This window comes from Pezoporus occidentalis, unplaced genomic scaffold, assembly GCF_034315485.1.
Source record: "Pezoporus occidentalis ecotype Australia unplaced genomic scaffold, CSIRO_AGI_Poc_V1 ctg70, whole genome shotgun sequence".
Lineage (NCBI taxonomy): Eukaryota > Metazoa > Chordata > Aves > Psittaciformes > Psittacidae > Pezoporus > Pezoporus occidentalis.
The window spans coordinates 1674432-1691729 of NW_026916053.1; the positions used below are offsets into that span (position 1 = coordinate 1674432).

The window sequence follows — 17298 nt, forward strand, 5'->3', positions numbered from 1 at the left end:
TGCATCTCCAACACTTGCAGGTAAAACCTGGCCCTGGCACAGTAACAGACCTTCGACACAACAAAACGTGGCCCAGGGGAAAAGGGCAGGAAGAGCTCCTGATCTGGGAAAATTATACAACAAAAAAAGGTGGGCAATAGCTTGGGTCAAAAGCCAAGAGCTCGAGGAAAACAGCTCGTCTTCACTTCTGCACTCGGAGCTCGTGAAACAGGGCAGATGGAGACAGGTCCGCAACTCACCTGGAGAAAGGGCAGGAGCTGAGTGCTGGCAAGCGGGAGCGGTGACGCAAGGGGCACACATGGGGTGGCATGCAGGGGAGCAGAGCGCACTGCTGAGACAGGCTTGCACACACAGAGGAAGGTCTAATGAAAGAGCTGGCAGACCAGCAGGGAAAGCTGAATCACACTTACGACACGATGGAGACCAGCGAGTGGAACAACAGATGTAGTGAGGGTCATGGGCTTAGGCATGCTGGAGGCCTGCACGTGGCCAAGTGGCCCTATGTGGCTCAAGACAAAGGTGACGACTGACTCCAGAGTGAGTCCCTGTTCTGGAGAGGAGAGGATGAGTACGATGGGTTATGACAGTGACTAGTGATTTCTGGCTAATCCTGACAGCTTCTTTCCCTAGGCTCCAAGTAACCACAAAATTACAGTTTTCTGTAAAATGAGGTAGGAGAGACAACCAATGTCAATTAAAAGATGAAAATTAACACTCTAGGGCAGTGCGAGATGGAGCAAGCCACTGCAGAAAGCTGGTTTGGTGGCATTGCCACTGGCAGAGAGCCAAGCTCCTCATTTTATTCTCTTGGAGTGTCTTTCCTGGCAATAAGGCAGTGGGTAAGGAAACCCATGCAAGGCAAGAGCAGACCAAGCTAGGTCCTACCTCATTCCAGCCAAAATGTGCAGAGGAAAATGCTTCTAACCACCAAAAATGAGGAAGAGTTCGCTAAGAGAAGGATCCAGCAAGGTAGCTGGCAATTCATATGCCAGCAAAGGTAAGCAACAGAAACTCATGGATTAATTACATCAGTATGAGCAGTGGATTTTAGCCAGGCTTTATTGGGTGGAAATGATTTAGGTACGAGTTAACAACACAAATCACTCTTTGCTCTAGGTGCAGAACTGAAAATCTGAGTAGGGAGAGTATGTATGGTAGTAAACAAAAAGAAGTAGAAAAAAATAGGATATGTGATGGGGTGATGGACAAAGCAGAGTGCTCTAAATATGTATAAAAGACAACAGAAGACAACCTATACTGCAAGACTGTTTAGCACCTGTAGGTACTACCTAGCTCTTAACTGGGTGGGAAAAAAAGAATTAAGAAAATAAAAATCAATCTTTTCCTGGCAGGTTCTCATGTTAAGTGCCAGGGTGTCAAACAATGATCAGTTTGAACATGAAAAAAAGGTCTTCCTTTCCATTTGTTTTGTTCAGATTGAGTGCATTTGGTTCAGTGAAAACATTGGCTTTTTCTCATCTGTATTAATTATCCAGATCCCTTGCCAGACTTAGTATCTTCCAAAATAGGTGGAAGAGAAAGATGGGCAGACCTGAGACTTGCTCATCTTACCTGTAATACTTTGCCCTGGGGGCTCTCAGCAAACAGTAACACCTGATTGTACAAAGGATCTAATGATTTGCGAGCCACTTTTGTCTTCTTTTTCGCAATGCACACGCCATTCTCTAGCAGGTAAGCTTTGATGTAAGCAGCTGGAAAGAATAAAGATGGTCAAATATGGAAAATACCTTCATGCTCACTTTAGAAAAGACAGTGCCATGTCTCAGGTATTTCTAAAGATGGCATTTACAGCAGTGAAAAGATTTACTCAACCAGCCTTATTTTCAGTACTGCATACAGACTGCTTAGTCCTGCAGAAGCCAAGCAGAATTACACTTTTTCCTATTCACAGGCATTGCAGGAGGCTGGAGCTCAGCAAATCACTTGAGGAGGTCAAAGCATACTACCTGGCAGTGTTTTGGAGCCGGGTTTTGGTGTCAGTCCTCGAGCCTGAATGATATCCACTTCTAGCTGCCCGTTTCGCTCTTGCAAGCCAATTTCCACATCCCCTAAACCAAAATGTCAAAACAGACAGAAGACTTTCAAAACAATACATCTGTGTGTTATTAAAATGTTACAAAAACCAATTTTCATGTCATGCCTCCTATGAGCTGTAACAAACTGTAGGCCCTGAGTGCCTGATCTCCTCCTGCATTGCACTCAAGCAGCTCTACAGTGATTCAAGCCCACATTTTCAAAAGCAATCTCTACTGCCAGCCCTCTACATGGCTTTGGTGACTCAGTCTCACACTCTTCAGTGGCTGCTAGCCTCTCATCTCTCCCACAGGGAAGCACCTAGAACTGTAGGCTGCTTTGGTAAATGCAATTGTGGTGGACTGTAAGAAAATCTTTACAGGGCCTGGTAGGTCCTAGAGAGCAAAAAACCCCATGAAGATGCACAGGATGCACTTTTAGGATTGTAACTGGTTTTACCTAGTCTATGCCTTTCAGATCTGATGGAAGAAAGCACAAAGCTGGTGCTCTCCTACTAACACTGCATTTGCAGCAATCAGCAAAACCTTTCAGCCAAGCTTATTTGATTTAACAGAGAAGCAGAGAGGGAGAGTGGCAGATCAGCAGATGCTGGACGCGTTATTACGTGGCTCGTAGGAGCAGTCTGTTCAAGATTACATTAAAGCCACCTATATCTTTTTGTTCCTTACCCATTGAGGTGGTGGCCAAGGTCTGACGCCCAACAAACTGTGCAGGGCCCATGCTGCCCAGGAAGTCACTAAACTGCCCAGCAGATGCCAGATGGACTCCACTGAAATTCAAGCTGCAAAAGAAATCGATTTTGGCAAGTGGTTAATTTGCATTTTTAAGCAATCCAGTAACTAAAGAACCAGATTTAATGTATCTTTGAAATGAGTTGCATCTACAGAAGCCTTTCACTGATTTCCAGGCAGTTTAGCTTCATGGAATGCATTTAAAATCCCTTTCCTTGTACAAAAAAAAAGCCAACCCAGTAATGGTTGCAGTGACCAGCCAGTTACTACTTGTTTAACTATAACCGATTGTCTATAAGGAAAATCTCTCCCATGTCAGGCTCATATGAAGCATGTAACCTCTATTAGGTAGCACTATAATCCAAGCAGCTTCCTAGCGTAGCTTATTGGATCTCTTCTTGGCAGCTGTCCCTTCCTAGTCCTCATTTCTGGGGAGGAAATAATGCATCTAGAACAGTAGTTAGAAGTGAGACGAGGGGATGGTAGCATCCATATTTCTGGGACTCAATTCCCTATTTATTTAACGAAACACAAAGAACAACGCGTCTTCTTGACCAGAGGACTCTATTTCCTGCTGCTCAACACCAGAAGCATTTATCACATCCCCTACATAGTTTTCATACCTGCTTCCATGACCGGGCCTGAAGCAATCATGATGAGGTGCAAGGCTAAAGGGACAACACCCTCAGACACCAGCAATGCCTCTGCTGCACTCACTGCACTATGACTGCACAGAGCCTCCAAATCTAGTCACCGGGCACTTGAGGCTGGTCTATGGCACAGGTACAGGTGCTGATCACTGCACTTGGACATGAGTGAAGCAACACTAAAGGGTCAAACCCTGTGCCACATTGACACAAGCCAAGATTTATCCATTGTGCCCTAATTTACGCAGCTGTTTCAGAGGTTGTGGGGGAAACTTGCTGTGAATAGTAAGGAAGAGGCTTGAGGTCACCATTGGACACCTATATTTGTCCTGCAGGCATTTACAAAACCACAACAGTGCTCCTGAAACATACGTCCAGACCTTTGTGCTAGGGTATCCATGCTACTACATTGGTGTTCACTCTGTCCGTGGGAAGCTGCACACTAAAGTCAAACACAATTACAAACCTCCTGCACTTCTCCAAATGTCCTTGGAGGGAGACAATTGCTCACTTAATCATACACCTCCCTGCTCCCCCAAACCCGTTTCTTAGAAAGGATGGTATGAGAGGTTTAATACAAGTGAAGCCAGAGGAACCCTGCCTGTGGGGTGGGCTCTTACGCAGCCTGAGTCAGTCCTAACATTTCGTTGATTCCCCCCCCCCGGCCTGAGCCAATTACATTTAAAGACATTAAAAAAAAAGACATACTTTTAAAGCCTATTCAGCCTGAAGAGTGTTAATTTCAGGCCAGGATTTCAGCTTTCATTAGTTATTTGCAAACCTGGTCTCAGCCCCATGGCAATATTTATTCAGAGGAGGAATTAGGAAGCCAGCACACACCACAGCACCTATGGGACTGAAGAGGACACATGTCCTAGGGACAGGTTCAGCTTGCTGTGACAGGGGCACTGAATAAAAAGGCCCGAGTTTTCCATGGAGCACTGCACCTCCCCTGTGTGCTGACCTGGTGCCTTGAGAAACCTGGTTATTGCTGCTACACAGAGAGCTGCTGAGCCATCAGCACGGAAAAACCTGCCCTTGAGCTCTTTATAAATGTCACCTTTGTGATAAAGGGAGGAGGGTGTCTTGCTATCCTGGCAGCCAGGCTCTGCACTGGGTGGATTTTTCCCAGTTTAGTGTTTTTTCACCCTGCATCCAGTGTTTGCACAAACACTCCAGGTGATATTCTGAGATACCACAGAAACAGTGGGATTTATAATTGGCATTAATTATGCAAAAGGCTTAAGATTGTTCTCAGTTTTCCATGCCACCAACTCCTCAGAGGCACAAGGCACATCCCCAGTGCCACTGTCCATCCTGGGGGCAGAGAGAGTGTAGGGCCATGCTCTGCTCCCTGCCCCTGTCAGCCCAATGGATAGCCCTTCCAGGGAACAGCGTCCTGAGCACAGGACCAGGACAGAGATGCTGGATTTGTAGTCAGGCTCCCAAGGACAGACTGTGCACACAGAGAGACATCCCCAGGGCTCATAAATCTGCAGGGACAGGGACATGTGATGGGGAAAGCAGGGAAGGGGAGCCCAGAGCCAGACGGCCTTTATCAGGCTCATGATTTGCCCATACAAGGAAGGAAGAAGTGCGTCCCGGTGCACACAAGGACCAGCAAGATTCCTTGAGCCTGCTGGCTCAGGCGCATTGAGCTGCCCAAAGAGAGTCAAAAAAGGATGAAAACTGGTGCTTAGAGAACCCAAAATAATTCAAGAAAAAGGAGACCTGACAGAAAGACAGAAGCTTCAGCAGGAGATGAATGGACTATCAGTCAGAAGGTAAATGTTTTCCTTATTCTCCTCAACTCATGGAAGATAAATGGGCTGAGCTCAGGTCTCACTCCTACCCTGGGGAGCATGTGACCTGAAGGAGCACGTAAATAACAGGCTGGTAAGATAACTCACAACTGTTCGGGGAATGTTCACTGCCGTGCTCAAAACAGATGCTTTGTCTCATTAACAAGGTGCTCAGGACCAGGACAATGAAGGGGGGCCCCAGGACTGAGAGACAATGACCCAGGTCTCAGAGCAATCCCCCTCCAGGGTGAAGTCCATCCATGTTACTGCAGTGGGACACAAAGCTGTGAGAAAATCACCCACAGAAACTCCATGTGCTGTAGGACAGCAAAGAGACACCCTCCCGGCCCCTGAATACTCACAATAATTAATGAAACCTGTGACAGGAACCCATTTCTCAAACCTGCTGGGGAGAGAATCTTGTCAAGGCTGATGCCAACTATTTGTCTGCGTTTGATACGTGCATGGAGAGAAACCACCCAGCTTCCACACACCAGCTCACCCCCGCTTTGGGAACACCACTAGCAAAGGCTCTGCAACAGCTGGGACAGCTCAGGAGAAAATTGGCTGCTAATGGAGCAGCCCATGGTGCAGCCTACATGAATGATACCGAGCAGAACAAAATAGCACGAGAGCATGAAAAACAGCATTTGAAAAGCACAAGAATAAGAGCTGTTGGGCCAAAGGTAAACCAACAGCAACTGGAGGTGTTTACAGCAAAGCAAATGCTGCTGTTATCTCCACACAAGTTTCAGAAGTCAGAGAGCTTGGGATGACCTTGAAATGATGAATGCTCCTCAGTGCAAACTGCAGTGAGAGGGCAGGACACTAATGCAAGGGCACCAGGCTGTGCCATGAGAATGGACCCTCACAAGGACAGCAGTTGAGCTGCTGCTGCTGGCTTATAGCACGGAGGCTGATCTCCAGAGGAATGGCAAAATCCCACTTAGAAACAAAGGCCGAGGTCAGGACTCCAGCAGTTTTGGTAGCAGCCTCAGTTAACAGGTTTACTGGTACTATATGAGACTTAGGTTAGACAGTTAGTGTTCCCTATTGTTGTTATATTTGACTGGAAAGGGAATTAATTCTTCAACAGATTATGCCATTAGTTGTTGGGACTGGCTGCAACCTTGCTGACCTTTTGCAGTACTGCTTTATTAGACATTAGAAGCAGCAGCTCTAAATCAGGCTCCTTGGCTTTGACCAATTCCTGGACATATACTTGGGTATTGCCAATAACCCTGAAATGGAAACAATTTCTGTCTGGAAAAATCATAAGCTACCTCCAAGAAAGCCATTGCTTCTCCCTTGAGAGGAGAGGGGAGGGGAAAATAAAACTGCAGAAATTTAGCATGAATGTAAATTAAAACCAGCAGGCACCATTTAGCTGCATCAACTAAATTTAGGATGCTCATATCCAGCTCAGCAAGCTCTGTCTGTCAAGTGCTCAGTGAGAAGCCAGGATGCTGAGGTGAGGGGGCTGCTTTGGGTGCGATTATGAGATTGGTGGGATAGCCCTTCCCATTCACTCACTTGCTTCTCTTGCAGCTGAAGCAGGCAGGAAGAGAACTCCAGGGACCACTGTGTATTCTTTTCAGCTCTTTAAGCACAGCCCTGGCGCTCCCTCCACTGCCACCCTGCTGCATGCTCAGCACTTTTCCTGCCTGACCTCTGAAGAAACTGAGCTGCTTCTCACCTGCTTCCAGCTATCCTGCTGAACCACCACATGCTGGATGTGCTGGCAGGGAGATGTGCTCCCAAAGGGATCTGCTGCAGGTGACAGAGGTGGCTCTGCTATGGGTGACAGCCAGCAGACAGGTTTCACATGCACTGGAAAGCCCTTCTCCTCCCATCACCAAACATGCCTCTCCCTTAAGGACAGAAATCACTACAACCTGGTTACCACCAATATGAGATGTCTTTTGTTTTACTGCAATCTAAAAAGCAGTGCTAAAAATAGCTGGAGGAATAAAGAGGGAGCATTTTGCAGCTGACTTGCAAATAGCAACTGTCATAACCAGCAGTGCTCTGGGGTCCGGGGCTGCAGCAGGACCATCTCGTCCTGACAAACAGCCGCACACAGAGAAGATTAAGAAGTGACACTTGTCAGCCTTTTGTCTAAAGGGCACAAATCCTGCACTGAGTGAGAGCAGTGCAGCCTTCTGAATAGAAAAGTGAAATTAATAATCTCTTGCCTGGCCTTCTGCTTTCACTAATCATGATTCACAGGCTCTGCTTTGCCACAGCGAAATGAGAACAATTTTAATGAAGTTAAAGATTACAGGTTTTGCTGTGAAAGTATCTGCAAGTCAAATATTAGTCTGTTATTGACCTGAAAGCACAAGGAGGTCGCTGATGCCTCCACGGTGTCAAGGACAAATGAAGGACATTTTGCTGGAGGACCTGCAAACCACAGCCCTAGGCTGTGCATAAGGAGGCAGAGCAGGGACAGCAGTGGGACAACACTCTGGATATGACTGATCCAGGGGTCTCTGAGACCTCACCAGTGTGGTGCAGCATCAGCAGAAATCCACAGGAACATCAATTTTGTCTGCACAGGTACCAGCTCCACTCCAAGGCCGCAAACCCCATTTGGCACACATGGTTAAAGCTGTCATTTCTAAGCTCAAGCTGTCCCCGCCGCAGCAGCACAGACACCTCCAGGGCATGCCGAAGCATTGCCGGCTGGACACAGCTCCTGCTGCAGTCGTGTGGACACCCGCGAGAGGGAGACAAGGTCCTGCAGACATCGGCCGGAGGCTGAGCTCAGCCCCGGGCCCTGCAGGCGATGCCAGGGAGCAATCCCGATGCAGAGCGTGTTCCCCATCACCGTTCCCGGCTTTACGGAAAAGGTGGCTGCATAAACAACCTATTTCTTTTTGGCACGTTTATATGCAGAATAAAATCTGTGTTCAATGTCAGGAACTGTGTGCTCAAACTGGGGCTGAGATTGCCTAGATGTTCTTGTTTTAAACACAACATTCATAATCCTGATTACTTAGGAAATCAGTGCAGCAGTCTCTGAAGACTGCTCCTGCTTTGCACGCTGTAGGTCAGGGCAGATGAAATCTGTCCTCTGTAGTGTAATTTAAGAGTGGCTTAAAGGCTCTTTGCCAGCTGATTGCTTCTCTGCTCTTTCCAGGTAGCAGCGTTTTCTGATGTACCCGCTGCAAAGATCTGTGCCCTCCCTCTTCACATACAAAGAAGCATCATGCAGTTGCTTCCTTCACAGCACGACTGCTGCTGCTCTTCATAGATATTCAGATGGAGAACTAGCTTTTCAAAGTTTGCCTGTAAACTGATGAGGGTTTGAATGCCTAAATGGACAATGCTGATTTCAATACAAAATGGTATAAAGAACAGGCAGAGCTCCTATGCTGATCCCTCTCAACCGCATGCGTGGCTCTGCTTACCCACCATTCACTGCACATTAGCATGCAGAGCATGTAACAGCACAGACACATTTAGGGAAAATGTATCATTAATTTCTTTTCCTGTCCATGCAGAGTTTGTCTGACCTCTTTTCTAAATCTATTTTTACATTGCTTCTGGGATCTGTATGTCAAGTATATACCATTATGCTGCTGCAAGTGTTGGCTTGTCAAAACCTTGCAAAACTCACAGGAAATACGGGAAGGCAACATCTCCACAGTCACCCAGTCCACACCCTGGTCCCAAGGCCAGAGCAGCCTTATTTACATCATTTATGACAGCTGCTTGTCTAACCTGTTCTTATAATCCCTCCCTGGAGAATTTATTCCTCTGCTTTGCTTCACTCTTTCCTTCTAAATCTTATGGTCCCTCCACTTTGCACATCAGTCCTCAACACCACTTGTCAGTTATCAGTTTGAAGCACAGAGCAGCCTATTTCCTTTCTTTTGCCCTTGATACAGTGATTTTTACTTCTATCTTACAAGACTTCGGGACTGGTCTTGACTGTACCAACTTGTAACAGCCATACAATGGCTGCTAGGTCTGTGCAGAAAAAACGTAGAGTGAAGTATTAATCTGCTCCATTCACAGGCTGGGTTTAACACCTTTCTGTTGAGGAGCTCAGTCAAGAGAAGGGTTATTATGAGAAGCCTTTGTGTCCTCCCCCTTGGACCAAACCGGCATCACTGCCTCTACTACACTTGCACATCCTGACCTCTGCAGAGCAGCAGTGCTCTGCTGCAGTGCGTTCAGCCAGGTGGGATAGTGGTGAAGACAGACAGCTTCAACACAGCCACCCCCTGGCACCCCCAGAGAACAGCTATTTTCAGAAGGTAACATTTTGCCTTGTGCTTTTCATGGATTTATTCACACTATCCACACAGCCGCCCATTCACCATCAATTCAAAGGTCCTTAGAGGTATTCCACTGTGTCTAGTGTATACATGGGATGTGTCTGAGCCCAGGGATCAGAAATTATTGTTCTGCTGTCATAAATATTTCCTAAAAGACTTCTTTTCTTTTATCTTAGGGCAAAATGTTGCAATTAATAAGCAAGTTGCCTAAACACAGCCATGCAACTGAACCTCATTGACTTGCACAGCTCAACTAATAAATTTGCTATATACCTACATTTAATGCATAGCTAAGATCTCCAGCTCTGTCTTTAAAAGCCAGGGGCAGCAACACAAACTTCCTTCATCCAGAAGAAAAGGGGAGGGAGAAAAATCTCCTCTGAGACTGATAACGTATTTGACAGTTTTTTTATCTGAGGATAAAAACCCCCATCAGAACTCCAATTTCAGGGAGCAGTAATGTACTGTGTAACAATCACACTCATCCATATTGCATGTTAAGGTCTTTTAAATTGCATCTTACAGGCAGAAACCAAGTAGATATCTATTAGCTAAGGAGGAAGGCAGAACTGGTTAATTTAATGTCAACTGCTCCTATCTAAAATATTTATGGTGCACATGAGGTATGATTAATGCAGTACGCATCTACCTGCACTGTCAGGCACACGCAGCCCCTCACCCTGTCAAAGATGATGTGAATGCTGCAAGAGCCTTCGCTTTGGCTGGAAAGGTTTTCTATGAACATCTATCCCTGCAGGACCCAAACTCAGCCTATCCCCCTCCCCCGGCCCAATAGGCAATACCTCACCTCTGCTGCTCAACCAGCTGCTTCTCTCCTGACCACTCCGCTTTCCATAACATTTTTAGCACTGTGATGTGCTGTAACACATTGTACTCCACTCCAGTATCCCATTCCGTCTGCTGTATGAATTCTGCCACCTAAACAGTGCTATAAAAACTACGCAGTCAATTATGTACAAAGACCTCCCCCACTCCCTTCCCCACCTTATCAGGCTGGCTCCATATTTAGCAATCACTACTCATCTCAGACATACTGAATAAAAAATAGCTACCTGCCTTCAGGGAGCTATTCTGCCTCTTCCCAAGAGGCTGCTGAAGGTGGGATTCACTCTATTTACCGCTGTAACTACAGCTCCCAAGGTTGCATCCTTTCTGAGCGGTGCTGGTCAAGCTTAAAAGCACAGAGGATGTGCTGTTGCTGAACAGGTTGACTAATTTCTTGGTGTATTACAGAAGCAATCCCCATGTCCTTTCCAGCTTCCATCACAAAAGGCTCCTTATAGCCTGAACTGTATTAACAACACATTTCATTACATTTTTTAAAAGGACTATGATTCTAAAAGGAGAGCCCTAAAGACAATTTGCTATAAAAGAGTCTAGAAGTCCTTTGGCTTTGGATACCAAAAAAGAGATGTTCAGTGAGTAGCCACAACACAGATCTCTTGAATGGTGTGTTTAAGAATCAGTTCTTTTAGTAATTCTCCATTGTTGATGGATAATTTTTGGTGAAGGAAAGTGAATTTTCACATGGCCACAAGCCAAACCAATATTTTCTCCAGTTTTCTTTTAGTTATTGCTCCATAGTGAAGCAGAGAAAGGCTGGGAGAACTACCTGCCCAAGTCCCAGCACTGGTTCACATCAGCCCTGTGTGCGTACATGGGAGAACTGGTACATGCTGTAGCTTGCAGGAACAGCACGAGGCAGAACAAAGCCAAGAGGTGCGAAGTGCTCGTGACAGCAGTACACGTGCCACGCTGAGTTCTGCTCCTGCCCTTCTCACAGCAGTGGGTTCAGGCGGATCCTGCCTTCACAATGGGAGAAATGATATGGCTAACAAGAAGATGCTTCTTGGTGGACAGGCACAGACTCAGATAATATAAGAACAATCCTTTAAGTCTGCTAGTCATCACCTGCTGTGCTCTTCTAAGGTAAAAATCACCTTAGCTCTCCATAACTTAATTATCTCTGCAGTAGCCAGGGAGAACAAAGAAACCGACGAGTACCACTTACTAAGGCCTATGGCAGCTAGCAGTCTTTTGTTCCAAGTCCATTTTTGTCTTCTGCTCCATTTTCACCAAGAAAAGAGGTTGGCAAGAGTAAGTTATACACAAATCCAGAATCTATTGCTTTCTGAATGCGCTACAGCCTCATGCAGCTGTAGCAAAACCCAGCCAAAACAAGACACAGGTCGTGCAATAGCCAGGATGGAGCTGGAGATCTCTGCTGAATCTCAGGGGTTTGTTGGCAAGTTATGCCTATATTCAGAATTTTATCCTTGCAGTATTCTTGGTGTCCTGAGACTGGCAGGCACTTGGGTAATGTCCTCCCATGCAGATTTTTTTAGTACATACATTGAAGAAAACCCTCACTGCTGTAGATATTTGTAACCGGTGCTAAGATTGGTCTGGATGGATTATGAATGGAAACATCCATGCGTGTGAACCAACCAACCTATCAGCAGCAGACTTGTCCTCCAACAACAGGGGGAGAACAAGCTTAGAGAGCATATCACTTCCATAGCCTATCTGAAGGCAGGTTGTAGCCATAAAGATCCCCCAAAACAAGGAAACAAAGACAATGGTACTGCTCAAGATCTATGGAGATCAAAAAGAGCAAGACCCCCAGGCGAAAGATCACTCCACAATAACAGGCAGTCCTAGAAAATGTAAAAAAAAAACAAACCTAAAACAACCAACCAACAACCAGCTGAAGAGCTTGTCTGCTGCAAAGAACAACTCCGAAGACATAGTGAGGGCTTGACAGATGGGATCCCTGGCTTTCCCTGCAGCACACAACCAAGCCTGGCTACAGCACTACATGGGGCAGCGAGAGAACAAGTGAGTGACACCTAGAAGCGTGAATGACTGGGAACAGTTGTGTTTAGCATAAATACAGCCTCTCCCTTCTATAAATTCTCACATTGAGTTTTATTGTATTCATTCTGGGAGATGCATCTTTTAGACCAGCTAATCTTCAGGGCACTTCATCTTCAGGTGAAAACCTAAAGGCTGCATTTTGTTGAAGGAGGGCCTAGCATATCTGAGGAGAAGTAATAAGCTTCCCCATAAAAAGAAGAAAAAACAAATGCAGTTCATGCACTCTGGTGGTATTCTCATGAAAAGCAGCATTCCTCAAAATCACACACTACAAAACATTCTCTGAGTGCGGTACTTTGCACCGGCACAGAGCAGCTGTAGCAACAAACATGAAAGCATCACTTTTTAAAAGCATGTTTGTATTACTGAGAGCAGGTACTCAGGCATTAAAGTTTCACCAAATCTTTGATCATGTCAGTGTGCCACCTTTGGAAGTTGTCCTTTTAGTCCTTAAATTGAAAAGGATTATGAAAACATACGGATGTTGAGACGTTGAGAAACAAGCCCTCTTGGAAGATGAGGTTTTAAATCCATTTTCTTTCCTGTGTGAGTACACTGAAGAGATGCACGGGCAGGAAGAACTAGGGCTTTTGTCTTGCTGAAAACTGGGTTTCTGACAGTCACTGGTGAAAACTGTCTCTGACCTAAGGGGTATCTGCAGCAGTCAGAAACCCAGCATTACAAAGAAAATAAACTTGCCACAGCTAACACAGTCATATGAATCTTCGTTTTGGTCCCTGGGAACAGCACTACAATAAATGAGAGAGGTCAAGAGGAATGTGATTTAGAAGAATACATTTCTATCCTCTATCCCTCAAAGCTATTCCCCAAACAATTCCTTTCTTTGATGCAGGAAAAGAAAGCAAAGAAACTCCCCTCCCACCACGTTTCAAGAGAAAAGAGCCTTCCCAGCTCTTTGTACTCTCGGCCCTCTTTGCTTATCACTTATGGCTCAAGACAGACAACTGCAATTCCCATCGGTTTTCCAGAAGAGATCAATTCTCCTACCCAGGAATAAAGTGTCCAGGAACCACTTAATCACACTTTTCAGAGAAGTAAGATCAGAAACCATCCCATCCCTGGCAGAGGGGCTGGCAAAGATGTTCCGGCAGCGTTCGAGGTTGGAATACCAAATGTTAGACTTGTTCTAATACAGACATTTGGATTGCAAGACAGGATTTTCCTTTCTTCATTGAGCTGATAGCTACACGCCGCCTGCCTTCAGGGTAAAACAACACTTGTAAGGGTGCAGTATTTTGTTGGCAGAAATACTCTCTTTCTAGGAAAGCCCAATGAAAGCAGCCAGTGTATGCAATGATAAGACAATGATAGACCTTTCAGAGAATTATATCCCTTCCCATGATGGTAAGCTATGTAAACTCAAAAAGGAAGGAATTCTACCCTGCATGAAAGCAGATTCTTGCCCTGTACTGCCAAGGGACTGAACTTAATCGCTAATCCTCTCCATCTCGTAGCGGATGCAGAACTCCAAGCCACAGGACTGTGCTGGTGTAGCAGGAATATTTCCCTGGAGACAGCAGCTCACAGAAGAGATAAGGTACATCACAGCTTTGGAGTGACAAGACTGCTATCACAGCCTGTCCCTCATTACTATTTCCAACCTTCAGCACAGATCTATGATGCCTTTTCAGGATTAGCCTACTTCCAAAGCTAAAGAAAGTCTCTCTTAATTTACAGCCTGTTACTTATTTAACACCAGAATCATATTAATTGAGAGCATCTTTGAACTATCTCAGCATTTTAGCAGTACAGTGTACTTGGAATATCACAAAAGACTAGAGAGAGTGTACAGAACAATGCCAAGTGTGGTGTTTGGCTTAAACAGAGCACATTTTAAGTACAAACATTCTGGCCTATACCTAGAAGCACGGAATCTGGTAGGATATATTACCTCCTTTCTTAAATACTGAAGGGGTTTTGCCTCCAAAGAGTCCCATGAATGGTCATCTTAATAAAATTATTATAATCTCCAGAAATGGTTGCAAGTAATGGACATATAAAAACCAGAACTGGTGACAAGTCAGACCCCAAGATTCTGGCCTAAGGATCCCCTTCTTTGCATAAAACTTCAATGCAACAAAATGAGTTAGAACTTTTCACAGGATCAAAAGCCTTTTCCAAACACATTATTTTACGACACTGAGATGAAACAAAAGGTTTATTACCAAAAGTATACATAAGCTTATATATATATATATATATATTTTGATATCAAAATGGTAATTTTGCTACTTGCATCCTTCTCATCACCTTGGCACCCATTCCCCCCAAACCAAAAGGCTATGTTGATACAGGTGAGATGGACAACTATTGTGCAATATTAAAAACTACTGGCTTATAATTTATTACCAGTAATGAGTCTCAGCTATTCATCCTGAGTTATTCTTCTAAAGGCAAAGCAGTTAAAAGTAATGGGTATCTCCTTCAGCTCAGAATAATGAGGACACTAAAAAAAAGTATATAAACAGCTAAAGCATATGCCAGCTATGCAGGCAGAAAGACCTGCTCTAATTGAATGGGCAGTACACCTGCAGCATAGGCAAGTCAGAAAACCACATCATCTATCATGCTGGAGGAAAATTAATAGGTACAAGAGGCACAGTGCATCCCACAAGTGATTACTAAGCTCCCTTTCCATGACTTACTTTCCCTCCGATCCATAGCTGTTCATGCTGTCCTCAATGGACTCATGGCTGGCTTGACGGACGGTCCGGCTCGGCATTTCAACAGCCAGCCCAGTTTCTGTGCTCCTCTGGATGGCTCCTTTGAGTCTTCGACCATCCCCATCTAGGAACAAAAGGGGAGAAAAGGCAGTTAGCTATTGCTCCCAGAGCCTTTTGCAGTGGCAAACAGATACTCAAAACATACACACTGCCCTACCTACTCAAACCATTTGTACCAATGAATTATGCACGGAGTGCTGGTGCATGAAGGCAGAAAGGCTGTATGTGGAGCTACCCAGCCTGGGAACAGCAGTAACCATGGGCATAGCCAAGGCATGCAGCCTGACCATACCTCAAAACGTTTCCTAAATCCCATGTTGCTGCTTAGAATGTGCAGAGCAGCAAAGAGCCGCAAGTCCTCATGAGCATCAAGAGAGCAGAGGAAAGAAAAAGGTGAGGCAGCACCAGAGGCGGTGGGAAGGCAGAAGCCCCCCAAGATGGGCTACAGGGGAATGGTTGAGCATTGCCAAAATTTCCATGATGGCACCTGGAAAGGCACCAGCAGTGGAAGACCCTGGAGAGGACTATTCCCCTCTGCTTGCCCTCAGCCACAGTGCAAAGGGAATTCAGGAGGTTCTGGTTCCTCCTGGGTGCAGTCTTCAGAGGCTCAGCCCTCTGAAATTAACAGCTGCTATTTTCATCCTCCACCTCAAGCAGTCTGTTTCTTAGAACAAACCATGTTATGTAATGAATATGTAATGAATACCATTACTATTAATTGCTTTAGCTGGTGTTCGGAAGCTCCAGATTCCATCCCACATACAGCATTCATCCTGAAACACATCTGCTACAAGCTTTCTGAACAAAGCAGAATTATCTACGTCCTTTAAAGATGTCTCCCCATTAACTTGGATTCAGGCAACCAAACCTCTGACCCACAGTGCTCTCAGAAACCACCAGCTTTTTGACTACCACCCCTGAGAACAAATGACCCAGCTGCAGAGTCTAGAGAACTTGGGATCCCCAAATGTTAAAGAAACTATTATTTCCCAACTGCTTTGGAAGTATGAGGATATCTGTAAGAGCTTGTCTAATCCACACAGAATGTTCTTATTTGTGTAGCAAGCTGCTTGACTTAAAATACTTTTCTTTAGATGTTCGACCATCCCCATCTAGGAACAAAAGGGGAGAAAAGGCAGCCAACTATTGCTCCCAGAGCATTTCACTTTAGGATCTTGATGTGAACAAGTAAGATATCAGAAATGTTTTCTATTCTATTTCTCAAATTATACCTACTCTGAAATGCAAGACAAAAATTCTGTTATAAATACAGCTATAAAGTCCCTTTTCCTTTGGTATTATGAGGTTTCCAACTGGGTGAAAGTGTTGGCTCCAGGGCTCTGTACCAGCTGCTGTCCCCACATATGGTGCAGCATGTGTACGCACATCCCCATGGGCTGAAAGGATAGAATACGCACGTTCTGGGTTAACATTAACTACAGTTTGTATTGTTTGTGTGCCTAGAGCAATGTATGAAGCACATTGTACAAATCAGGAAGTCACACAAACATAAAACATATTTTTAATGTGCTTCCAAAATCCAAACCTTCAGGCAAGAGTAACAATACAGGCATCAACAAAAGCAAAGCTCGTGAAATGGCCCCAATCACTGCAGAACAGTTGCCTTTGGTGCACCATCTACATGCCTCGTTGCTGTATGGGGTTTCCCTTTCAAGAGCATCCCACAGACTTGTGAGAAGCTTTTATGGTCCATTTAATTTGCCTCACATTCGGCTCCACAAACAATCTTTTAGTCATCTACATCCATCAATGTCCATCCCTCCTTCAAGCCTGCACTCTTAGAACGCTCATCCTTCTGCACCTTTTAGGTTAGTCCTTAAAAGAGCCTTGGTATGCAAACAGAGTCAAAGCAGCACATGACATAAATGTAGCAAACAAAAATGCCCAGTTGCCCAACTATGCAATATCTGTTTAGAAAAATCTCTTATTTCCCCAATCTAATAAGACATTCATACTTAGAAGACTCTGTATCCACATCTGGCAACAAATGAGAGTGTTGGGGCAGAGCAAGGCTTAAGAGCAACCCAAGGTACTTGATGACTTCTATTGGCCATCTCCTGAGACAAAGGTAAGGACATAAAGCAGAAGGCCCCAAAGACAAGGAAAGGCAGCAC

The 17298-nt window shown here is 45.1% G+C and overlaps 1 protein-coding gene across 1 annotated transcript in view; it reads right to left on the bottom strand.

The window, feature by feature from the left end:
• The window catches only part of RIMS4 (regulating synaptic membrane exocytosis 4), a 57147-nt gene that overhangs the window by 8682 nt on the left and 31167 nt on the right, over nt 1-17298 (bottom strand). Inside the window, exons 2-5 of the mRNA XM_062642363.1 lie at nt 15086-15227; nt 2724-2836; nt 1968-2069; nt 1573-1712 (exon numbers count right to left, since the gene is read on the bottom strand). Of these exons, the coding sequence (XP_062498347.1) occupies nt 1573-1712; nt 1968-2069; nt 2724-2836; nt 15086-15227 (497 nt within the window). The remainder of the gene's footprint in view (nt 1-1572; nt 1713-1967; nt 2070-2723; nt 2837-15085; nt 15228-17298) is intronic.